Genomic DNA, 25866 nt, shown 5'->3' with positions numbered 1-25866 from the left:
GAAATGCATCATACAGTTATCCACTTTGTGACAGGTCACAACATGTTTTAATCACATTTCTTCTATACTTCGCATCCTCTGTAAGCGCTACAAGGATCTGGAACTCCCTCCCACAACCACCTTGAACAACCACAAGTCTTGCCACAATTAAAATTGAACTCAAAATCCTCCTATTTGAGAGATGCTCTGAATAATAAATCTGTGGTCACTTTTCTGCATCTACTTTTCCAATGTATTCAGATATTGACTGTTTTTAACTTTCTCCCCTGATGTGATCTGTGGGATTAGTCTATTGCTTATCTGTTATTTTATGGCACATCTAATCTGCATTTTGGTCTTTCTTCTTTAGAAAAGTGCTTCAATGCCCTTCAGTCAAGATTGTACTATACAAAACCACAAAAATAAACGCATTTGGTATAATAAAGAGAAACCAGAAAAAACATCTTTTTGAAAAGTTTGTGCAGATTTGTCAAAAGATTTCAAAGTTATCAGCAAAGCAATAATTGCTTTTCAATAGAAACTCTTATAACCACAAACGACGTGGGAGGGAAGGAAGGAAGAGCAGAAGAGAGAGAGAGAGTGATAGAGTAAGAAATAGAAAGAGAGAAAGATAGAAAGAAAAAGAGTAGGAGAAGGAGAGAGAGAGAGAGAGAGAGAGAAGACATAGAAAGAAAGAGAGAAAGGGGAAGACAGAGACAGAGAGAGACAGAGAGAGAGAGAGAGAGAGAGAGAGAGAGAGAAAGAGAAAGAGAGAGAGAGAGAGAGAGAGAGAGAGAGAGAGAGAGAGAGAGAGAGAGAGAGAGAGAGAGAGAGAGAGAGACTATGGTTTAAGTGAGTTTCAAATACTTTTTAAACATAAATTAAGATGTTAAAAACAATCCCAATAATAACTTAATTGTAACCTTTGTGTTTTAGATCCAAGACTGCCAGACAGCGCTAAAGACATTGTGGGGATATTCAGGAAGCATCAGTGGGAATACATTCCACCCATTCCTTACTATTGGATTTGTGGTTTGTAACTCAAATCCGTCCCTCCTGCTGCTCAAACCTTATTTACTGTATTCTTCCACAAACAAGCTTTCTGTAAAAAGGCCCTTAAATCTTGTTTTTATCTGGTCACATTTGCAGTGCATTCAAAGACAGAGGTCAAATGTCAAGCTCTCTCTTTGAGGGAGCTTGGTGTTTACTTTTCTTCCTAGGACTTCAACATTAGACAATGTATGTGACAATTCTGCTGAGTATCCATACAAGAGGAGAAGGTGTAAGATTTTTTTCCTAGCACACAACAAAAAAATAAGCACTGGCAAAGCCAATTGGTCTTGCCTTGCAAACCTACTGACTTTGCAAATGACTTTCAACAGTGTCCAACACCCTCATTCAAAAAAGAAATATCCTATTGCATTTTGCCGGGTTACAAAGATTGACACGTAGTTGCTAAGGCCTACCCTTTGAATTTCAATCAAATGTGGTGGATATGATTAATGAAAATAGAATGCTGGGAACAGAGAGTTATTACTGTGCCATCAATAAGCTCCTTAGGTGCTGCACCTAAAAATGCTGATATTAAAAAAAAATTCTGAATGCAGGGAAAGGGAACTATGAGTCTGATAATAAACTAGATATGGTCTGCTCTCTGTTGCAGGGAATCCCAGCCCACAATCAGAGCCTGAGACGTCTCTCCCCAGTGTGAGGATGTTATTTTTTAAAAGTAGCCTGGCCACGCCGTCATACTTTATTTGAATATTTTCCTCAAGATACCACTAGCAAAGCGCCCAATAATTTCCAAATCCGCCCACGGGCTTGCCGTATTGGATGTAAATGCCTGAGATGTCCTGATGGTTTTCTGCTTCAATATGGCCACCACGCAGGCAGCATCGAGGGCGCTGGCCTTGCTGGGCGTGAAGGTAATTTTTCGGCCCTCACACACCTTCTCAGCAGGCACCAGGTGTGTGTGGGGGGGTCTCCCCACACTCAGGTGTGTTATTCATTTATTAATTCAGGTTTTTATATAGATCGAACATGACCCAAATGGGTATCAGAGTGCTTCACAATTCTATAGCATTGTACTTCTGACATTTGGTTTGATTAGTCCTTTAAACAAACTACCAAGTACATATATTCAATTTTAAGTGGAAAACATTTCTACTTTACAAATAATACATGTCCTGAAGATTACTAGAGATCTACTTGCATTACAATATTATGTGTCCTAAATATTACAACATGTGACATTTTAAAAATACATGTACCAAGAATGCCTCATATCATTTAGTACAGTGGATTGTACATAGCCAACAGCCCGGTTACAGAATACATTGCTATTATCCTAAACTGCTTTTGGCCTGGAAACGTCGTACCGATGTGGCAGGGTCGCGTCATGATGCTGCTGGTGAGAACTGCCAGAAGATGCTTCAATGGTACGGCCTTCTGTACATGCCAATGTCCCCTCCACCCCAAGCAGTCCTTCCATTACCTTAGGTGCCAACTTTACAGTCGACAGTGAAGTTTCTGGTCGGCAGCAGTAGACATGAGCACTTTAGTTGAAACGGCTGCTACCATTATGCGAACGGGAGGTGGTTAAGGTAGAAAATGAAGTAATTTGCTTATATAAATAACAAGCAAGGAGAGGCAAGCAGCGACGAGTGAGACGGTGAGGAACTGGCTCTCTTACTTGGAAGTCAGAGAAAGAACAGGCTGTTTAGGGATAACATCATCTGACATTTGATCTCAGTCTGTGAATGAACAGCAAATGTGACGAGATATGAACAAGAATTACAGCTATTTACAAAAAAGCTTGGAGCGAGTGAAAAAAGTGCTCATATGAAGTGCTCTTAGAAAAAGTGCTAAAGCAGTTGATAATATGGGATCATTGCAAGGATACAAGTAACGGGACGGTGCTCCGTGGGACGGAACAATTTACGAAAAGGAGGGACAGGTAGGAAAGATTAGCCATTTGGAAACAAGGCTGTTTTTTTTTTTGTAAAATTTTTATTTTGCAGACAGAGAAAAAATAACAATTAACAAAAGACATCACATTGGGCGCGTGGAAGGTCCCACACAGTGGGAAAGCTTAAAAGGAAGATGAGGCAGAGCAGCAAACCAAAAAGTCTTCAGTGCTGGTAATGTCGGCAGTCCCGTAGCAATCCCCCAGCCAAGGGGTAGCTCAAATAGTGCAGCCAGCAAATAGTCCAAGAGCGCTCCAGTGTTCAATTAAGCCTCATCCCGGTGATGTAACTGTCCCAATGTAACACCCCTCCCTTCCCCCCAAGAACTCCCCCCCCCCCCCGTGACGGCGCCGCTCGCAAACCACATTCACCCAACAAGCATACGCTAAAGCTGAAATAAGTGTAAGTGCCTTAAAGATGCTGGGCACACAGCCGAGGGCAAGCCCGCAGAAAGAAAGGTCACCAAAGGGCCCCACTCGTGCTTGAAGTTTTTGTATTTGCCTATAAATATATCCGCCATTCTCTCGAGACTCACAAGTCTCCACAGTCTGGAGTGCCAAAGGGAAACCGCCGGGGCCTCCTTCCGTTTCCAGGCCGAGGCCAGCGTGAGCTTGGCCGCGCCGAGGCACAGCCACAAGATCTTTTTGTCGGCTCGCGATTGGTGTTCCAGGCCGGGGTCTCTCAAACCCAGCAGCACGAATTCGGGGGAGTCATCGATAGGGTACTGCAGAATGTCCTTAATATGGGACAAGATCTCGGCCCAGAAGGGCTTAATGATCGGGCAATCCCACCAAATGTGGCGGAAGTCCCCCAGAAGGCCACAACCCCTCCAACACCTGTCCGTGGCCGCTGGAAAAATGCGATGCAGTCGAGCCGGGACCATGTACCATTGCGTAAGAGTTTTGAAATGCGCCTCCCTCAGGAGTATGGAGTGATTAAACTGCGTCATGTCCTTCCAAAGCGCCGACCATTCTCCGTCAGTGATATCTCTCCCCGCCATCTCCTCCCATTGCTCCATGTAGCGCGGTCTAGGGGAAAGGGCCGAGCGGAGCAGCAGCCGATATAGAAAGGAGATGGCCCCCTTCATGGCAGAGGTCTTCAGGAGAAAGGCCTCAAAATCGGACAAAGGTCTCGTCGCCGCCTCTCGCACCGCGGGCGAGGTGGCCCAATGCAGCAGTTGCAAATGCCGATACCTCTCCCCCGGCGGCACTTGGTAGTCCCGCATGCAGTTCTCAAACGTCAAGGGGTTGGGGCCATGGAACAAGTGAAGTAATGCCCGGCATCCCCCCTCCCTCCAACCGTCAAAGGGGCCCTCGGCGAGCGCCGGAGGGAACTCTGGATTAAAATGCAATGGGGTGAATGGGGATGGAAAGGTCGTCCACCTCTCATCGCCAGCCAGTGTGTCCCAAACTTTCAGAGTAGTCCCCGTGGGGGTACTAATGTACGCGTTTACCGGGCGGTCCCGCTTCGGCTTCCATGCAAGGTCCCAGATGGACCGGCCTGCCACACTCCGGTCCATGTGGAGCCAGTGTTTGTCCGAGAACTGCTGTGACCACTCCACCATAACTCTAAGTTGGGCCGCCTTGTAGTAGAGGTTGAAGTCCGGAAGGCCGACCCCCCCTTCATTCCGCAGGCGTCGCAGGAGTGTAAACGAAAGCCGCGCCCGACCACCTTGCCAGACAAATTTCAACATCATCGATTTGAGGTGGCTGAAAAAAGTAGAGGGTAGTGGGATTGGTAAGGCCTGGAACAGGTATAGATACTTGGGGAGAAGGACCATCTTGACAGCATGCACCCGTCCTAACCAGGATAGGAATTTAGGCTTCCATTTCTCCAGTTCCGCGCGCGATTTGGCCATGAGGGGCGGGAAGTTGGCCGCGAAGAGGCCGCCCACCGTAGGAGTGAGGTGAACCCCTAGGTATAGCAGGGAGCCCGAGGCCCAGGCCAACGGTGTCGTCGCCTTCACCCGAGCCACCTCGGCCTGAGATAGGGTCAGGTTCAGGACGTGCGACTTGCCATAGTTAACCTTGAAGCCGGCTACCGCCTCAAATTCCAGCAATATATCACGTACACACGGGAGGGAGTTAGCGGGGTCGGCCACCGACAAGAGGACATCGTCCGCAAACAGGGTGATCTTGTGCTGTTCCCCAGTGAACGGGATGCCCTTCACCCCTTCATGCTCCCGGACTGCCAACGCCAGAGGTTCAATGCTGAGTGCAAACAGCAAGGGCGAGAGGGGACATCCCTGCCTAGTGCCCCGCGAGTGTTGGAAGAAGGCCGACAAATGGCCGTTCACCGCCACCCGTGATCGCGGGCTGCAAAAGTTAGCTCTCACCATCGCGGTGAAGCGATCGGAAAAGCCAAACGCCCGCAACGTGTGGAATAGAAAGCCCCAGTCCACTCGGTCGAAGGCCTTCTCCGCATCCAGCCCCACCAAGACCGCCGGGATGCGGAACCTGTCCGCCTTCTCTATAAGGTGGATGACCCTCCTGGTGTTATCATGCGTCTGGCGGCCTTTGATGAAGCCCGATTGGTCCGCATGGATAATCGACGGCAGCAGGTCCTGCAGGCGGCTCGCTAATATAGCCGAGTAGAGCTTTGCGTCGATGTTGAGCAAGGCTATGGGGCGGTAAGAGGCACACTGCTCTGGGTCCTTCCCCGGCTTCGGCAGGACCGTGATCACCGCCTCCGCAAGGGTCCCAGAATTCACCCCAGATCCAGCCATGTCGTTAAAGAGGGCGACCAGGAAGTCACACACCTCAGTCGCATAGGTCTGATAAAAGACAGCGATGAACCCGTCGGGGCCGGGGGCTTTGTGTAGTTTCAGGTTTTTGATAGCAGAGAGGACCTCCTCCCTTGTGATCGGAGCATCAAGTAAATCGTTCCAGGCCCCTGATACCTGCGGAAGCGATAAGCGCTGTAGGAATGCACGCTGTTCAGCCGTGTCCAGCTCTTCCCCCTTGTACAACGCGGAGTAGAAGCGGCCAAAGACATCAGCCTTCGCCCCGTCATTGTGATGGAGCACTCCCGCCGTGTCTCTAATCCCACCTACGTATTCGCGCTCCCTCTTATCTTTCAATTGCCGGGCCAGGTGTCTGCCAATCTTGTTACCCCCAGAGTAGGAGAGCCGACCCAGCCGCAATAGGGTGAGTTCAGCCCTATTCGTATAGTGCGCCTTCAACTTGCCCCTCACTGCCGTCAGGGGACGCAGGGTCACCCTCGAGGGATTAGCTTTGTGTTATCTCTCAAGCGTGAGCACCTCTGCCTCTAGCGCTTCCCTCTCCTTCCTACGTAAGGCGTTCAATTGCGAGTTGAGGCCCAGGCACGTCCCCCTGATCGTCGCCTTGAAGGCGTCCCAGGTGGTCACTAGGGACGTGTCCGAGGGGGGGTTGCTGTCAAAAAAGTCCCGGATGGCCTGACGCAAGGCCTGATGGGACACCTCATCCCTAACCACCGAGGCCGGGAAGTACCACTTCCGGTTCGCGGTGTCCGGAGGCGACCACCGAAGCGTGAGCACCAGGAGACTGTGGTCCGACACCGAAATCGGGAGAATGGCGGCATCTAAAATGTTCCCTCTAAGTGATTGACTAAGGAAGACGTAGTCCAGACGGGAGTAGGAGTGGTGCACATGGGAAAAGAACGTATAGTCCTTTACATCAGGGTGAAAAAACCTCCAACCATCAACCAGACCCAACTCTTCCACCCCCCGCTGCGTAGCCCCCGAGAAGACCCCCGTGTCCGTTCTCCGCCCCCCCGAGCTATCCATCTCCCCATCCCAAACCAAGTTATAATCACCCATCATGAATACAAGCCCTTCCGCAAAGTCCCCCACCTTCTCCAGCAGCTCCTGCAAATACTTATTCTGGCCCGAATTAGGCAAGTAGAGCACCACAAATGTACACAGCCTGCCCTGGAAGTGCCCCTTGACCATCAACCACCGCCCTTCTCTATCGTTGCGGACCCCCACAGGCTGAAAATGCAACGCCGCCTTAAACATTAAAGCCACCCCCCGGTGCTTCGTGACAGCGGAGGACCTGTACACAATGGGGTACGCCCTGTGGCGGAGCCGCAGTTCATCCTTTCGAGCTAAATGGGTTTCCTGCAGCCCCACAACATCAAGATGATGGTCTACAAGATACTTCAGGACCTTCTGTCTCTTCTGAGGGGAGTTCAAGCCCTTGACATTCCAAGTGCCTATACTAATCGGCATAATAGACACCACACATAGAGCTTGCTATCAGAAATACAAATGGCGCCCGGCCCTCATTCTTCCCCTCCCCCCAACCACGTGCTCCCAAACGTTTCCAGAACAATCGTAGGATCAGCCCCTCTACAGCATGGCGCGCATTCCACCACTCACACTCTGCATTCATCCCCGAAGGCCTGCCGTCACGGCCCCCCCCCCCAACCCAACAACCCCCCAACCCAACAACCCCCCAACCAAAACCCCCCCGAACCAACACAGAACATTGTACAGAAATGAAAAAAAAGTGCAAAAACCATACTCAACAAGATCAGCAGGCCGAAGTCCGTAGGAAGCCCCCAATCAAGTGACAGGCCAGAGGAATGAAACCACTATTCCCCTTGGCCGTAATCGAGGTCGTCTCCCACCAGAGTACTTGCAAAACCCTCGATCAGAAGGCCCGAGCCTTCCCGGCGCCGATCCGCCATTCTTTGGGGGATTACGCCGCCCCAGAGCCAAGCTGTGAGTCGGCCAACGTGGCCGAGGCCACCGAAGCGACTGCTGCCCCCCCGTTCCTGCAGGCTGGTAGAAAGGTCCGGACGCTGTCTAGTAGGGGATCCGGCGGGGGAGCGCCCCACCCTGTGCCATGAGTTCGAACGGCGGCGCCGTCGAGACGGAGAGGCCGCCGTGGCCTGCGAGGACGGCACATCCGCCAATCCCAATAGCTCTTTTGCCGCCTGAAGTGTGCGTACTTGGGCCAGACGATTCTGCCATCTGAAGATTATTCTGAAAGGGTGCCCCCAGGAGTAGGCGATCCCCCTCTCTTTCAGGAACGCTGTGATAGGTCGGAAGTCCCTTCGTTTTTGCAGGGTAGATGCGGCCAAGTCCTGGAATAGCTGTGGCCGATGGCCCCGAAATTGCAATGATTCGATGGCCCTGGCCTTCCGAAGTATCCTCTCCTTAAGTTGAAAATCGTGGACGCACACCAATATGTCGGGGGGAGGGCCCCCCCCTCGCCGTGGCAAGCCCACCCGGTGCACTCTGTCCATCCGTATTTCCGTCGTGTCCGCCTCATCTAGGACCTGGAGAAACAGCTCCTGTACATACCCCCGGAGGTCTCCCGCCTCACCGTCCCAAGGCACCGCCCGTATACGGATGTTGTTCCTACGGGAGCGGTTTTCAAGGTCTTCCATGTGCAGTTGGAGGTCCAAATTCTGCTCGGTGAGGCGGATTATATCTTGCTGGAGCATATGAACGTCGGTGGCCACGCTCAGGTCCCTGTCCTCCAGGGTCGCCACCCTCTCACCTATGCCGTCCACGTCCCTCCGCACTTCCCGTAGGTCGGAGGCGAGTTGCGTCCTGAGTTCCGAAATGTCCTCCTTGATGGAGGCAAACAGCTCCGACATGAAGGCCTTCGTCGCTGGGGCGTCTTCATCAGAGTGCCTTGACGACCCACTCGCTCCAGGGGAGGCCGGTTGTTGGGAGGCCTTGTCCTTCCCCTGGTTTCGTTTGCGCTGCACTGTAGACATGGCGGCTCACCGCGCCCTGTGTCGGCCCCACGTGGCCAAGGAAAGTAGCGGGCCTGCCAGCGGTCCAAGCACTCGGTCCCCTCCGTCGCCTCCAGGCGTTTCCAGGCTCCCCGCACTCAGGCACTCGACCCGTGAGCGTCTCCTGTATCCCAGGCGGGAATCCCAGGAAGCCGGTGACCTGCCGCCTCGGTCCTCCGAGCCTCCGCCACCAATAAGCGATAGAGTCACTCCTGTGCCCCGTCGCAGTCCGGCTCCGTGCAGCGACCCGGCCCGGGGCCTCGAAAGTTCAAGCAGGCCGCTGGCGCCACCCGCGAGGGGAGGGCCGGTCGATGGCGGTAGTAAGGAGCCACCGGTCGTTCAAGTGTCACTGCTTGGCCAGGGGTCAGTGCCCCACCTCTCCCAGGCGTGGTGGGGTATGAGCCGGGTCTCGTCGTTAGGACCTCCCTCGTCCAAGCTCTGGTCCGAACAGCCTTCCGTCTGCTCCAGTGCCTGCAGGCGGATCTAGGGCCCCGCCCTTCGACCACGCCGGGCCGCGATGGCTGGAAAGCCCGGGGTCTCACAGGTCGTGGGTTGCGGACGCTCTCGCAGGTGCTCCCGAGGTCACACCGCCTCGGGGACCCCACCAACGTTCGCCGCTCTGCTAGGCGAACGTCTCCGCCACTGTAGGGGCTCGTGGGCAACCCCAAAATCGTGCTGTTAGATGCTTTGTTGGATCAGCGCCGGAGCGGCACGAAAAGGCGTCCTACTCCGCCGCCATCTTGGCCACGCCCCCGAAACAAGGCTGTTTAAAGGAGATTCGAAGAAACAAATAAAAAGCAATGAGTGGGCAGTAAGCCTACAAAGGTAAGCGCTGTTGTGGCAAGACCTAAAAAAAAGAACTGGGCTGATGTTTCAGACTATTTCAGAATTAGTACAAATGAAGCACATTTGTTTTGTATTACTGAAGTGTGGAAAAAAATATTTGAATATGATTAAAACACATTAATACACTAGGGGATGACATTTGCAAACATCATTTATGTGCAGTAAAACCATATTTCGATGTAAATGTAATGATCATTTCAGTTGAAAATGTTTTGTCTGTAATGGCAGTGCACTACCACACCACGTATACTCCACACTACGCCACTCAACTCCACACCACTCCACTCTAATCTATGCCACTCACTCCATTTAACAACACTCCACTCCACGCTCCTCTACTCCACACCACTTCCCCCACTCCAATCCACCCCACCCCACTCCAATCCACCCCACTTCAATCTATCCCACTCCACTCCAAACACCCCAAACCATCCCACTACAATTCACCCTATTCCAATCTATCCATTCCCAATGTACCCACTACAATCTACCCCACTCTAACTCAATCTACCCCATCCCACTCCAAACTACCCCACTCCAATCTACCCTACTACACTCAATATTACCCAATCTACCCCACTCCACCCCAATCTACCGCACTCCACTCAGATTTACCCCACTATGCTCCAATATATCCCAGTCTACCCCACTCCACTTCAATTTACCCCAACTCTAATCTACTCCAATCTAACTAACTTCACCCCAATCTACCTCACCCTACTTCAGTCCAATTTACCCAAATCCATTTTAATTTACCCCACTGCGATCTATCCAACTCATCTACACTCCTACCACAATCTACCCACTCCAAACTACCACAATCTACCCAACTCAAATCTACCATAATCTACTGCACTCCACTGTAATCTACCCCACTCCACCCAATCTATCCCTCTCCACTTCATCCAATCTACCTCACTCCATCCAATCTACCTCACTCCATCCTATCCACCCCACTACAATCCACCCGATCTACCCCATTCCGCTCCACCCTAATCTACCCCACAACACTCCACTCCAATCTATCCAATTCCACTCCACCCCACTCTACCCAAACCTACCTCATTCCAGTTGAATCGAATCCACTCCACCCTAATCCATTCTACCCTACCCCACTCCACGCCAAACTTACCTATCCCAATCTACCCCACTCAAATCTACTCCAATCAATTCCACCACACTCTACCCCACCCCAACCCAATCTACCCTACACCACTCTATATAACTCCACTCTATTCTACTCCAGTCCAATGTACCGCAATCCAAACTACCCCAATATACTGCACTCTAATCTACTCCACTCCAGTCTTCCACACTCTACTCCAATCTACCTCATTCCACCCCACTCTTTCCCAATCTATCCCACTCCAATCCACTCCACCTCAATCTACTCCACTTCACCCAAATCTACCTCAATTCAATCTACCTCATTTTACTCCAATCTACCCCATTGCACTCTACCCCAATCTATCCCCCTTCTATCTACCCCACCCGACCCTGTGCCACTAACTTTTAGCCATGCCGAACAGCAGTCACACTGGGGTACATAATGGCTAAAACACGTTGCCAAACCCAATAGCTTTCGGATAGGAGACATCTATTTGTTTTGCCAATGCTTGTTTTCAGTGTTTTTTTCTTCTTCATTATATACACACACGCAACAGTACCCTGCAGCCAACACCAAGCAGGCACAGGTGTTCAACGGTGCCTGGGCACAGCAGGGGATTCCCTAAAGGGCCTGGCTTATGTTTTTTTCTTTATTCTTTTTAAGGGTTCCCGGATACTTTCTTGGGGTTCTCGGACCCTTGCAAACTTGTGTATCCTTATTGGACATCGATAGGGTTTCAGACCGAGCAGCAGGTCTCCGAACATCACAAATGTCCACCAGGGTACAAGGCCAATTACTGAGCCTGCGCAGACACCTGCCTAAGGTTTGCCGACCTCAAGGGTCATGATGTGGAATTCAACCTCTGTCTCAAAATCAGCAATTTTTTTCTACATTTTAACTTTAGGCAGCCCCTGTGCCAGGGAGAGACAGGATGGCACCACAGCTCTTTATGGCTTCTTTAGTATTTTTACAGGATGTGGGGAACAAGTCTCTTCATCATGTAATGGTTCAAGATGTAGCCAGCCAATCAGGGAGCTTCAGGTCTGCTAACCCAACTTTGGGTTTACGAATCCGAAATGGATGACGGAAGAAAAAGCTCTCTCATCCAATCGGATCCAATAGATTTTTACATTTGGGTCCGCGAGTCCAGATGCAAGGACCATTCATGGGGTAAAGGTCCAGCTAGAGCTATCTTAAACGACTAGTGGCTTAATTTGAGGACCACAAAAAAACACTGCATGAAACTAGCCATGCCAATCCCAAATAGTTTTGTGCGGATTCATTGAACGGTACCAAAGTCATTATATATATATATATATATATATATATATATATATATAATTATATTACATGGGATTCTGTAATCCCTGTATAAATGGCAGTCTCTAATTTCTTTATAATCAGGAATTTGTGACGTACCAAGTCAGTGATTATGAAGAAAAGACGTCAGAACTCGGCTTTTAGAAGTTATTACAATCGACTCCTGAGGGCACAATGCCTGCTGCCAGAGCCAGCAGCTGATGTGAAAAGAAGGTCAAGTCACGAAGCATAATTGAAGCAGCTGTTCACAGCAAAAAACAGAACTTTGCTTTTATTACTTCTGCTGTATGTTACTAGCTTACTATGAGAAGCAGAGGGAATATGCTTATTAGTTTCCTTAGAAAAAGGAAGGGTGGAATATTTCTGCATGTTTCTACACGTTTCGAGCTACTGCAGCTTTTTTTTCAGTGGACTTTTATTGAACAGTTTCTAACATGTTTTTGGAAGAAATATCTAACAGTTTTGATGTTTACTTTTGCACAAGATGTTTTAAGTTCATTCTTCATGTTTGCAAACATGATAGCTGCTGCATTTGTAGGAGCTACGCATCAAGATTTTTTTATGAACGGTGATGGTGTGACCATGTATTGTACGGGATAAAGTACCACCTGGTGCATATAATAAGATTATTGCAAGTCACCTCAGAGTTCCAAAACCTTTGTGTATCTGTCTATCATGAGGTGGTGTGCACTCCTGGAGAGCCCTGCAGTGACAACAACATCCCTGGTCAGCCCTGCTGTTGAGGCCAAATACAGACTAGGATTTTTATATCAGGAACTGCAGACGACTGGGTCTTACCCAATGCAACTGTGCAACTGGAAACACAGTTCCCTCTCTAGACTGAGCATGCCTGATATTCTCAATGAACACCACATCACTTGCATCCGACTATTACTTGTGATTCTGGCCAGTAATTCCTTTCATGAATAGCGCTATTTCCAGTTCCTCAGCCTGGAATGGGGACGATCATGGAACGTCGAGAGCTACTGGCCTATTTGTCTCATGCAAAGTCCCATTACCAGGCGTGTTTCTGCACAGGAAGGATGCAGTCCTGTGTGGAAACAGAGGAGGAGATTGCAGGGAAACATCTGCACCGTGTGTACTCGTACGCTGGGGGTCAGTATCGCTCAGTGGATTCCATCAAAACCATAATCCTCCCCTCAGAGACTTTCTAAAATCTGCCCATACGCATTTTGAAGAGGTTACATGTGTTAGTATGCACTCCGAGAGTCCAATTATAGTGAAACACATACCTGGGGTAGCTTCGAACAGCAATAAATGTGCATTCGGGAATTCCTGCTTCAAGCATAGGTGTTGCTGTAGGCACTGGGTTTGTTGTGACCTCAACTCATCACAGGACAATAGCCCAGACTCTAAGTGTTCGTCTGATGACTTCCCATCAGGTGACACGGGTTGTAGGCACTGCTTCTCCTGGGGATCTTGGAAATGAAAACACATCAGTTCTTCTTCCAAGTGATCATCAGGTTCCTTCCCATCTGGTAGCACGCGTTGTATACAGTGGTTTTGCTGTGGTTCGTGTCCTTCAGGAAATAGTGGGTGTGGGCAGAGGTTCTGTTGCTGGTCCCAGCTATTATCAGACAATAGGGATGGTTCTTTCTTCAGGGGCTCATCTGGCTCCCACTCTTCTGGGAACGCTGACTGTACGCTCTGGTCTTGCTGTGGTGTCTGCCCATCAACAAATTCTGAGTGAAGACACAGGTTTGCCACCAGTGATCTGCCTGGAGGATCTGTCTGAGGGCATCTGGATAGAGTACAATCCTGCTGTTGTCCATTTCCATCTGGAAACCCAGGTTGCATGCACTGGTCCTGGTGTGGGTGACGTAGATCAGGAAACATTGGCTGTAGACAAACGCTTGGCTCATATGGAGGCACTTGATCATCAGTTGGTGAGGAGAGCGTACAGTCCTGCTTTGGTGCATGCCCATCAGAGAACACCGGTTGAAGACACAAGCTCGGTTCCCCTGGCCTATCAGGTTGAAGTGTCGCAGGAGACCGGCTAACAGCACAATCTCTAATGCTCACCGGACAGACCATCTCCAAAGACACTGCGCCATTATCTAGGGAACCTTGATCCTTTTCTATAAAGATTTTCTTAATCAGCCCAGCGACTCTAGAAGGTACGTCCTCCACAGTATTCATCAAGTTATCCAGTTTGGCTTCCAACTCCTCCAGCATGGATAGAAGAATAATGTGGGGCAGGTTCTCCGAAAGCGGTTCCAGGTCCTGGTCCCTCTGAGCATCATTTCGGGATCTTGAAGTTGAGACATTATGAAGAGCTAAAGATGAGACTGTGGCTCTTACGGATTCATGTGAACACTGTGCTGTCACTTTCTTTTCTGGAGCCCGTCTTCTGCCCATTCTGGTAAATTGATGTTCAAGTCTCAAGTGTCTGCAGAGGAGAGGAAAAGAGAAAAGACAACACGTTATCACAGGACAGTAAGGTCAAAATACTCCTGATCAGAGAAAACTGCGAAATTCTAAAACCTGAAAAAAATGGAATCATTAAAATTTCACAATACCCGCAACATAGTTCATATATTATGAAAGGCACGGATTTGAAATGTGTTTCCAACATTACGTCTGTTCCTGCTCAAATTGTACACTGTGCAACCACAAAAAGAGAATACTCCAACGGCCTTGCAGCAATGAAAGGTTTATAATACCCTGGCAGACAAGACTGCGCTATCATCCTCGATTGCACTGTACAACTTTCTTTTGCAGTATTCAGGTCAGTGACTGAAGCATGCGCCAACATGCCAAACCTCTACAGGATCTACAAAACGCTTGTTATGTCATTGCATATATAGAGAGCATGTTCAACCTGGGGTTTCTTGGAACTGAATCAGAAATACATAAAAGAGGAGAAAACGAACCATAACGGGGAAGAATCTAGTCTGAATAGGCTTGTGGGCTGTCAGATTTCTGGATGAAAGGAACTTGTACCAAACTGCGTCCACCTGATCTGATCTTCTATAATTTTGCAATAGCAAATAAATTCAAGTGAGGAGATCTCTGCTTTTGTACGGGTGTATGCATTTCCACCTGGTTTGCAATGAAGTGAGGGGCTAGACATCACAACCCTTTAGGGCTGAGGCAGTGGGTCTGATAGTGGATTTGTTATTTCAATATAAGTGTGGCGCGTGCCCACCTCTGAAGATGATGTAGTACACAAGCTGCGTCGCTGTGAATTACTTGTAGTCTATGAATGGTGATATTGGGTATTCTTACATATACTCTGTTGGCATAATGCGATCTAGATAGGACTGCGGCCACCGCTATTGATTTTCTTGTCTAAAGTGGGAGGAGTGGGGTTAGTTCCTGAAGCAGTTTCAGCATATATCTGCATTTAGATCCTACTGCTCCAGCCTGCTGGTTCTTGCTAAGATTCCTATTGATTATCACTCAGAGGCTTTTAGCTGTGGGGTTAGGCTCTGGTAGCAATCTCATTTTTGTTGGAGAGTAAAGTTGGATCCAAACGTTGGTCTTATTCTTTCAAATTACAATCTTCAGTTTGGTAAATATTCAGTTTTAGCGGATTCAACCTCATCAAGTAATCATCAAATTGCATCATATTTTGAGACTGGAGTTGTGAGGCTGACATTCCATTGATAAGAAACGGAGTAGTTATAAAGCCTGGAACCTCTTGAAGACAGTTCTCTGGCCAATAGAGCAGAGGTATTGCCCTAAAATTCTTGGTTATATCCGGGATTTCTCCCTGGTTTTTCAGTAACAAGAGCTCTACAGCATTTTGAAACGCGCTTGGAGCGATCGCTTGAGCTGCTGAATTGATGAAAACGCTCTGCAGGGGATTGCTCAAGACCTGGCTTTTAGATGGAGACTCAGCACCCGCAGCGCCCAGATATCCTTGGGGTACACCTTATAAATGCTGATGGATTGATTGATGAGGTCAGAGATTCCATGACTGCTGGACCCAGATTTGACCTTGATCATTAAATTCATGAAGCCCGTTTATTTCTTCAAACATGGATAAGGTGGTTGAGTTTTTTCAGACTCAACTTCAGAATTACTGCTGCTGTATTTGTTTATACTATCTTTAAAGAATGTTTTTGTTAAGTATTTAGATTGTCACAGAATGCCTCGATAGGAGTCAGGGAAGTTCTCATTTCATCTGGGAGCGAATAATCATTCAGGATTTCAAAAAACTATTTTCATTTGCTTCTAAGATTTGTTTTGCCTATTAAGAGGACTTTGCATGGAACGGGGTTGCCTTTATATTCCTCAAGCTCAATTTAAAAATGTGATTTTGCTCTCTTTAGCATCACTTTCCCGCCAGTGTCGACGCAATGCAGGTTTTGCCTCCTTTAACTCTGGCTTGTACCAGGGCACTGGTCTGGTGTGGTTTATAACACGCTGTTGGATTTGAGAGGTGTGGGTCACTAGCATGTCTGAGCCACAGAGTGGATTATTTTTCTTTGGAGAGAAAGTCTTCAATTGATGGGAAGAGGGTGTCGCGTTCTAATCTAGGACCCTGATCAATATTGTGACCTTATGCCCCTATACGGCTATAATCCCTTTGTACCCCTATATTGGCATAACCGATCAAATGCAAAATTCAGAAACTCGTCTCTGGCCTAACACCAACAGAGCCACATTTCAGAATCACTTCCTCTGCAGCTTCCTCTGTAGCTCATTAGAGCAAATGACACAGCAGAAGCCACTATCTAAGATTCCTAGATTACACTCCGAGTTCTTCAACAATATAAAAACTCAGCAACCTGGGAAAGCCCCGCTTGCTATGTTTTGATTAGTAATAGAACTCTAGTGAGCACTGAGAGACGATCGCTTCCTAGTGACATCTTTATTGAAGTCTTATGTCCAAAAACTTACGTCAAACAAGGCACCTTTCAGGTATAAATATTACCAACGTTGCCTTAAGCAAACGCTGAAGCTGAAGCTATCGCTGCCACGCTGATACTGATGCTATCGCTGCCTTAATGACATCAGCGAGCGATGGTGTGGTGCACATAGGAGCAGAACGGCTGTCCCCGTCAGAGCCCAGCAGATACAAGCTGCCTGCGGACACTGCCCCTCCTCCTCTTCCTCGACGCGCTGCGAGAGACGCTGTCTTTTCTCCTGCCGAGAAAATCCAGCTCCGGCGTTTCCAGCCTACTCTTGCGAGTGACTGGGATATCGAGTCCCTGGAAGGAGATACCAGACCTCCAACATTCTATTTCAGAGTTATGGTGTTGACTAAACCCGTAGAGAGAATTCTTGAAGCAAACCTTGGCAAAACCAACTTAACTAAAACTGCTACTTACTTACTCCCTCCCAAGCATTAGGCTTAGGTCAAGTACACTGGGGTAGGCGTAGTTAGAAGCACCAGTTGAGTACGTTAGCCTAATGTATATATGAATGTATATATGTTTTATTCATTTTAAACCATTGTATGGCTAAGAAACCATATCAATGCTTTTACAGTATTATTTCGCAATACTCATCTTACTGTACGCACTTTTTATAATAACTAGTCTTGCAATTGTGGCAATTCATTTCTCTTGCACGAGAAGAAAGACTGTTCAATAAATAAGACCTTATTATTGAAAACGCCCGTCTCTCTGTTCTCTGCATATTGGTGAAAGTAATCTGCACAAAACTGACTGAGTAAAATAACTGTCTATTGTTTCACATGACTCTTATTCTAAGGAGCAAAGTTGTCATGTTTATGCGGTTGTTGGAAAACTGAATCCTTTCTTGTCTGTACCAGGGAAGCTGATCACTTCCTATTCAGTCAAGAAAGTTTCCAGTGACCTCTGAGCTAGTTGGTAACAAACCCAATTAAGTTTAGCATGGTCAGTGGAGACCTGGAAGATCCGCACTTCTACGTCCATACTACTGTTTATGTTATTCCAATGCGCAGGGCCTATTGGGAAAATAGGAACTACACTACAAGGGGGGAGGGGTTTGAAAGTGTTGATAACACTGGCTCTGTATTAATGTTTTGCAATGTGTGTATGGTTTCATTTCCTGCTTGTGGATCAAGTTAGAAAAATCTACTGGAATACAAACGCTGATCAAATACTGATTGGACCATATGCAAGAAAGGATGATTATATTGAGTCAATTCGAATTATACGCCCAGATCAGATCTAAGGGATTTCATTTAATGTGATCTGAGCATGTAATGTGTTGGTGTAAATTCAACATCATTAAATCAGCAAATTCATTATCTTTAGGGACCAAGTTTTCGTCATCAACTCAAAACTTGAGAACGGAAAGCAGATCTACTCCTTCAGTTGGAGTAATTTGGGAGTGGTGATTGTTCCGGAGTGAAGAGCGGTCGAGCAGCCATCCGCCTCACGCCAGTTGCGTATGCTTGGCTAGGCGGCCTGCGATACGCGAGCAGAGGCGCTGGCAGGCAGCGAGGAGAGACGCGCCGCTAAGAAGAAGCAGAGCGGTAGCTTTGGCAAGAATGAGTCCTTGGGGCTTCTGCTCTCTGCCTCGAGACCCATGCAAACCTCGGGAGCGGGAGCGGACTCAGAGGACCCACTACATACAGACGCTGACCTGGCTGTTGGCAGTTTTCTCCCTGGCCGCCCTTATAATTCTGGGAAACTTGGCGACCGGTTGCAGCTCGTGGTGTGGAGCAGGGGAGTCCCGGAGGGGCCTGAAAAACTGTATTAATATGAGCGGCAGGGGATCAAGAGAGGGAGCAAAGCCAGGAACGCCACGGAGCCTCGAGAGAATGCTTCAATGGAGGGCCGCACCTGCAACAGCCGCACCCGGCAAGAGGTTAGTGGCGCTAAAAAACTGCTTGTAAAACCCGGTGGAGCCTGGGCAGGCGCAGGCGCAGGCAAAGACTGTACTAATACAATTGGCGCATCCACACTAGCCAAAATCTTCCAAGGGGCAAAAGGGCAGATTAAAGGACAGAGTAAAGGATTAAGCCATAACATTTGTGCAAACAATAACCCTCTGCCGATAGTCTCCCCAGACCTGGACATAACCCGGTCTAAAACTCTTGTACCCACTGTAGGAAGGTACATCCTGACTATGGTTGCCCCCAACTTTTTGCCCTGTGTTTTAGCTGGTTTTTGACATAGTCGACCTGTGGCCCTGCCAATCAGGACCCCAGGCCTACTGCTCTCTCTTTAAAATGGATTCCATGTACCCTAGGTGCATTTCCAATTGGTACTGGGCCACCCTATCAGACCCTGTAACTCAGGGCATGGGTGTACCCAGGGCTGCCAGGGGCTGAAGCATGTATTATGCCACCCCTGGCTGGCCTCCTAAATTTGACACAACTGGCTGCACGACAGCTGGGGCGAAGACGTGTAACCACCCTTCGCTTTAGGTATAGTAGCTCTATATCTAACCATACGATGGACACCCGAGTTCCTATCAGTCACTCCTATGGCAGGCCTTAACAATCCTGAAGGCAGAGTGCGTGGGCTCGTGTGAGCTAGGTTCAGGCCCGAGCCGAGCCCGGTTGCAGCTTGCGGAATCAAGACCTAATAGCTGTTCCATGATAACGCGTACCATATCGGTAACTCCGGTGTCGCGTTATCAAGGCATGTCGAGTAAGGTGTCATACGAATCGGGGTGCTGCCCTCTCACCAACTCTGGCGATGAGGTTAGCATCCCACCCTTCTAGAGGGACACGACATGTACGTAACTGTGAACCCCGGTTAAAGTTAACTGAAGCCTCAGCTCCACAAAATGGATGCTGCCACCACAGACACAAGTCTGACCTCCTGCTGCTGGGAGTCCTTCCAGCGAGGAGCACTTGGACAAAGGGTTTCCTGTCGAGGGCGCTGTTCGCACCGTCCCAGACAGGGTTTGTGTATTCTGGGTAGGTAGGGCTTTGGCGAGAAGGTGACTGCGAAGTGGCACCCCGGTGCTCACTACGCATCTGCCGGTTAGAACCAGTTCCAGGGGCGACAGCCCTGGCCTGGGGAAAGTCCGGCAGGGGAGAGGGGCGTAACTACCCCCCTTCCTGGTCCCACCCTTAGGGCAGAAACTAGTCATGTACCCACCCCTTTCTTTAGGATAAAGACCGGAGCGGGGACCCTTCCAAATTAGATCATCTTTGAATCAAGAACTACTTTCTACGAAAGGACACTCAAGACTCTTCTCAAGATTTCTCCCTTGTGGCTAAGGAGTAGTCACCCTGCATCAGCGGGCACCATCTAAGAACTCTGCGGTTTGCTGCAAGTCCTTCCTCAAGGATCCGACGGCCCAGCTCGACGAGAACCGGCTTCCCTGGCACCTCTGACCTCTACCCACGTCATCAGCTCAGCTGTGATCTGTGGGTGCGACGAGACCTCGAGGGACCGGCCATCATCAGAACCTGCACGCTCTTAAAAACCAGCACGACCATCGAGGTAACTCTCTGGTGAGTGCTCTGGGGTCCGAGAAGCCCCGACCCTGAGCCGCTCTAGCACCGAAGTGCAGTCTCCCAGCATCTCCACGATCTGCGTGGGGCCCTTCTGCTCGCTACTCAGCACGTTGTCTGGTCACTCGCCGCTGGCTTGTGCCCTTCTGTGACGACATCCGAGAATCATCACTGCTGGTCTGGTTGCTCCAGACTGGCCCTTGCTTCCATCTTTGCGAGAAGCACCCCGGACCCCCCTGGTCCACTCAAGACGCCATCTTAGGCCCACCACGTGGCCCTGAGATCTGCCAAGGCTTGTTGCCCCATCCTGGGCCCAGCGACGCCGACAGCATCATCCTTCGTGGGACAGCTCGCACCTCCACCGTGGTCGCCGACAACGCCTCCTGGTCCGTGAGACTGCAGAGCCTAGCGTCGCCCACTCACCTGGTCGAGGTGACGGCCAACCGGTGCCTTCCTGGTACCCTCTGACTACTGGCTAGTAGTACGAACTTGGTCCCCTCTGCTTTCAGGTTTCATCAATCTCCGATCCAGGCTTGGATCTCTACGAACTATTCAGCACTGGTCGCCGGCCAGCAACTCCTTTCTTCCGGCTCCTGGCTCGTCAGCGAAGACCCCGACGCCTGTAAGACTTGTGCAGCCGCAGCCCTCGTGGCTAGGTAACTCGGCATTTCGGTGCCTGCATAGCCTCCTTACTCTAGGGTCCTGAGTCCCTCGCTTCCGACTTGCCTTATCGGGTCCGCCCGAGACCTTAACCTTTCCGTGTCCCCGGACACTTGTTTTAATTGTGCACTTGAAGTATTTGCTAAAGAGATTTGGTTTGTGCTTAGTACCCTGTCCTCATAAAGAGTACAGGGCTGTTGTGATTCTTAATAAATATCCTGTTTATTTTCATAACACTTGTGTGGTGTCCTTTCACTGGGTGTTCAAGGGGTACATGTGTGGTAAACAGCTGGCTTAACACGCCCTCTCGAGTCTTTAGCCTTAGACTGCTCGTATCCACGCTACTAGGATAGCTGGTCTATAGGTTGACTTACAACCAAACACCATAAGGGTCGTTGGAACGATACATAGCGGTCGCTAGAATAGCGAACGTTGCATATCGGGCCAACTTCTCACACCCACATTAGCCCAGGACCCTGAGATTGACGTAGTACATGGGGGGCTGGAGGTATCGTCTCAAAATAACCCTGTGGCTGCATCAGAACGAGTAGGTGGAGTGGAAGACTTTACTCCCTCATCTCTCCCAGCCGACACCGACACTGACCAGACAAGCCAACTGGAACACACAAGGGAGATCTGCTTGCACAGAGGTCTGAGAAGCCTGGAGCCCCACTAAGTACACCCGAGACCGGGATAATCAACTATATCCAGGCCGTGGAAGCAGCGGCTGGGTCTCAAGCACCCTGGACCCCGGACGTAGGGCCCGAACATTTTTATTCTGTCTCTGATGGTACCGGGACATCTTCAGACGAAGGGGGCCTTGGCTCAAGCGAAGGGGATGGCGACAGTTAGGAACAGGCTAAAGACACAGGGACAGTGCGCGCCAAAAAGGGAAGAAGCAAAGGAAAAAGAAGGAGCCAACTGAAGTGGGACTACTCAGACTCGCAAATGTCCTACCCCCTAGATGAAGACGAGGAGGCGCAGCAGACTGACTGGGAAAAGGTAAAGAGACTGCCAGCCGCCATTGATTCATCCGAACCTTCTTTAGCTTCAATACTGGCGTCTATCAAAGAATTCCAAGAGGAGGTGTGGGCGGACAGCCAGGCAGCAAAGAGTGCAGCTAAGAAAGTGCAAGGTGGCCTCAGACGTCTAAATAAAACATGCACAGACACAAGTGATCGTGTTACTATGATAGAGGGGTGCACGGAATATCTGGAGACCGAAGTTACGGCAGTCAAAAAGCAAAGCGAAGCCAACACCGCTTGCCTGGGAGATATAATGACAAAGATGGAGGAGCAGGAAAATCGCCAGCGAAGGAACTACCTACGCTTGCTGGGCATTCCAGAAGGTAAAGAGGAGGAGGACCCCAGAAGGTTTATTGTGAAGCTCCTACAAGACTCTTTTCCTGACCATCCTACCTGGGACTGGGACCGAGAGGTGCAGAGGGCCCACCTCTTCCCCTTCAACCTAAGGAGACAGCGCGGCGGCGGCAACAGCGGCACGGAAAGTGGGCACCCAAGGGTGTTTCTAGTTTATTTTGGATACTTTTTACTAAGACAACTCATCTACGATCAAGCCCGTCCTAACTCCTATAAAGGGGTTATTGGGATCAGATTCTTTGCTAAACCAGACTTCTGTCACCAGGGAGTGGAGCGAAGGTGGCGCCTAAGGCAACTGATTTCTCCAGTTCAGCAGGCAGGAGCAGAAGCCTATCTCATGAACCCTGCCAGGCTCAAAGTCATCTTTAGTGGGAACTCTCAGGTCTTCTTGTCCGAAATTAAAGCCGGCGAATACCTTGACGAGATTAAATCTAAAAAAAGAAGTACCTAGATTAAAAGCATCAAGAGCGGGGAGGAGCCAAGATGGCGGCCGGGACGGACGTGTGAGCTCCCGGCTCCGTAAGCCATCTGCCTTTGCAATACTATCCTGTCATTAATCCTTGCTCACACCGTGCTGGAATGGAGATATGAACGCGCAGATGCCGACTGCGTTCTTTTGCTGCCTCCGCCGTCTGATTTGGTGCAGGACTCGCTGAGTTCGTCGACCTCCATAGCTGCCCGGGTAGCTGTGCCGACCGCCGCCGCTGGACATCACGAGACGGAGCCGGTAGTACGAGCGGGGGAGGTGCCGTTGACTGCGGGAGCGTGGCGACTTCGGAAATGGAAGCAGAAGATCTCTCCCAATGCAGAGTAACTCACCTTGGCTGAGGAGCGTGTCTTTGAGCGACTGGAGCCCTCCACACGGCGCTTCCCTCCGCTACGCTACTCGTCGCTTGGACAGTCTCCATCTTGGGGCGATTCTCGGCTGCTGAACACCCGCATTGATGAAAAGGCGAGGAGACTCTCGTTCTATTTGACCCCTTTGCTGTGGGCTGCATTCCTAACGGCGGTTCAAACGCTTGTTTTTCCGGACAGCGAAATCGCCCCCCTTTCCACATTGCGGACTCACTACGAGGCGGTAATGGCGCCTGCCTTTCGAAACGAAGAGAAGGCTGCTCCACTATCTCTGTTGCGCACTGCCCGGCCTGTTCCCGGACTGGAGGCGGATCCCGGGGCATCGTCGCTCGAGGCGGATCGGCTGCTATCTCAGAGCGCCCTGACATATGGAGATATCCTGGTCGCCCTCACTGACCTAGGGACAACATGGCGGCGAAACGTCCAAGAACTGACGGAGAAAATCGAGAGGGTTTCATCTGGCATAACGCGACCGGGGCTGGCTGACCCTCTGCTACCTTTAACTATTTCTGGAACGGTTACAAAGTCGCAACATGAGAGGGCGGAGGTGCGCAGTGTCCCTGGCAACAATGTTGATGGACTTCTATTCGGTGAGACTCTCGATACAATGTTTCCCCCCACTTTGAGAACTGTGACTCTACCTCCACAGTGGACCTGCTCATCGATCTTCCAGTGGCTGACCCCCATCGTGATCTTTACCTCCGGAGCCTTTTTTCTACATTGGCAGAGTGTGGGTCGTCCGGTAATGGAGGGGGTGTTTAACAGTTTTGTTGCTGGACTTGGTGTTGACTGGGGATGCTCCTTTCCGCCTCCTGTGTTTCTTCATTGTCTAGAGCGGCCATCTTGCTCCTTTGTTCTACCCGGGGAGTGCTCGCAGCGATGGCTGGACCTGGCGGGATTTTGCCGTTCAGGCCAGGGCTGAAGATGTTTTCTCGTGGGTTTTGCTCGGTCGGATGGCGGAGACCCGGACTGAACTGTATTTTGATAGGCTGATTGCATTAAATGTGCCGCTTTTCCCCACTTCAGTTCGTAATTTCTATGTCCTGCTCCTTATTCTTGTTGTGGGGGTTGCGATTAATGTGCTGACTTGGGAATCTAGGTATGGCTGATTTGACTTTCTCTTGGCTGTAAGTCTTCCGAATTTATTGCTACACGGTGTGGGAGTTGCGCATGGCTGTGTGAGTCCGGGAGCTCTGATTTTGAAAGGGAACTGTGGCCCTCCTCCGGGGTTAGGTTTTCGTGGGAGGTTTAGATTAGATCTCTTTTCTGGCTCCCCATATTAAGGTGTCATTTTTTCTTTTTCCTTTTTCTTTCTCTTACTACCTATACTATATTTCGGGTTTATGGGGCGACAGACGCGCTGCTGGGGGGGGGGTAGGCCGTAACCTTCGCATGCGTGTAGGGTGGGGGTGGTGGGATGGGTATATTGTTTCTTTTTTGTTCCTATGGTGCCTTGTTTTCTCTTTTTAATTTATTTCTTCTTTCTTCAATCTTGGGTCCGTGTCGACGTTACTGCCGGGCGGGTGGCGATGAATACTGTTAGGGCCTTGGGTCTAATATCCTGGTTACATACATCCTGACCGCCATTCCGCCTGGTGGGATTTGTACTTTGAGCTGCTGGGCTGTGTATGCCTCTGTTGATATCACTTTCTCACGTCTACACGGACCCTGTTCTTTCCTTTCGTTTATGTTCCATCTTTATTGAAACGGAATAGTTGGACATTATTGATTGCAATGAAAACTTTAAAATTAACCTTCATAACTCCTGAGACGCGACAGCAAGGGATCGACAGTGTAACTGCTGACTGCTTACTAATTATGTTGTTGTACTGTTGCGTCACCATCTTGTATGCACATGTGCTCAATAGTCTTTGTGGCCGGCCTGAGGGTTGTAGGCCACTATTTGTAATTTTTTTGGATGCACTAATAAAGGTTTTCAAAAATTTAAAAAAAAAAAAAAAAAAGCATCAAGAGCAATGCTAAAAGGAACTTGTCAAATATAGACATTAACAGATATTAACATGAAATGTCTTTCTTTTTCTCTAAAAATGTCATACTAATCTTAAGAATAATTCAGATCACTGTTTTTGCATTTGCTTTTTCACCTTTCCACGTGCGAGATATATTTTATAAGGGGTACTTCTTCAGCTTAGCTGAAAATACTGGCCTCAGCCACACAGGGTGGCACTTAGCCGTTTTTGACCCTATGATTAAAGAGGTGTGGCGGGTGGCTGTACTTCACTCACGGCAGAGAAACACAGGGGTGTCCCAAAATAACACAACTGTAATATCCTATCAATTACTGCAAAGCTTTATGCAACAAAGTGCAAATTAATTGATCACACAAACATGAAATACCGATTATGAGAGAGGCAAGGTAGAACTAAAAGTATATTGTTACACGTTTGGTATAGTAATCATCTGCATCAGACCAACACATTAGCTCCAGAATTAATAAACAGTCTATTGTCAATGTAGTAAAAAATATTATGAATATTTATTACATATAGCTGTCTGGAAACAGTTTGCAATTTGTAATGTATTTAAAAAACATATGCTAATCAACATAAGTATACGAATCACAAAATTTAATAATCAATCACATAATACATAATTACATAGAGTACATAAATGGTATAAAAAAGATAA

At 49.1% G+C, this 25866-nt stretch overlaps 1 protein-coding gene across 1 annotated transcript in view; it reads right to left on the bottom strand.

The window, feature by feature from the left end:
- Positions 1 to 25866, bottom strand: part of LOC147736786 (uncharacterized) — a 72424-nt gene that overhangs the window by 24767 nt on the left and 21791 nt on the right. The window contains exon 2 of the mRNA XM_086953490.1: positions 13203 to 14359. Within this exon, the coding sequence (XP_086809616.1) occupies positions 13203 to 14328 (1126 nt within the window). The 5' untranslated portion in view covers positions 14329 to 14359. The remainder of the gene's footprint in view (positions 1 to 13202; positions 14360 to 25866) is intronic.

The sequence above is a fragment of the Lissotriton vulgaris genome, chromosome 1_2 (genome assembly GCF_964263255.1).
Source record: "Lissotriton vulgaris chromosome 1_2, aLisVul1.2, whole genome shotgun sequence".
In the NCBI taxonomy this organism is placed as follows: domain Eukaryota; kingdom Metazoa; phylum Chordata; class Amphibia; order Caudata; family Salamandridae; genus Lissotriton; species Lissotriton vulgaris.
The sequence above is the reverse complement of the archived record's forward strand: the minus strand, read 5'-3'. Positions and strand labels throughout refer to the sequence as shown.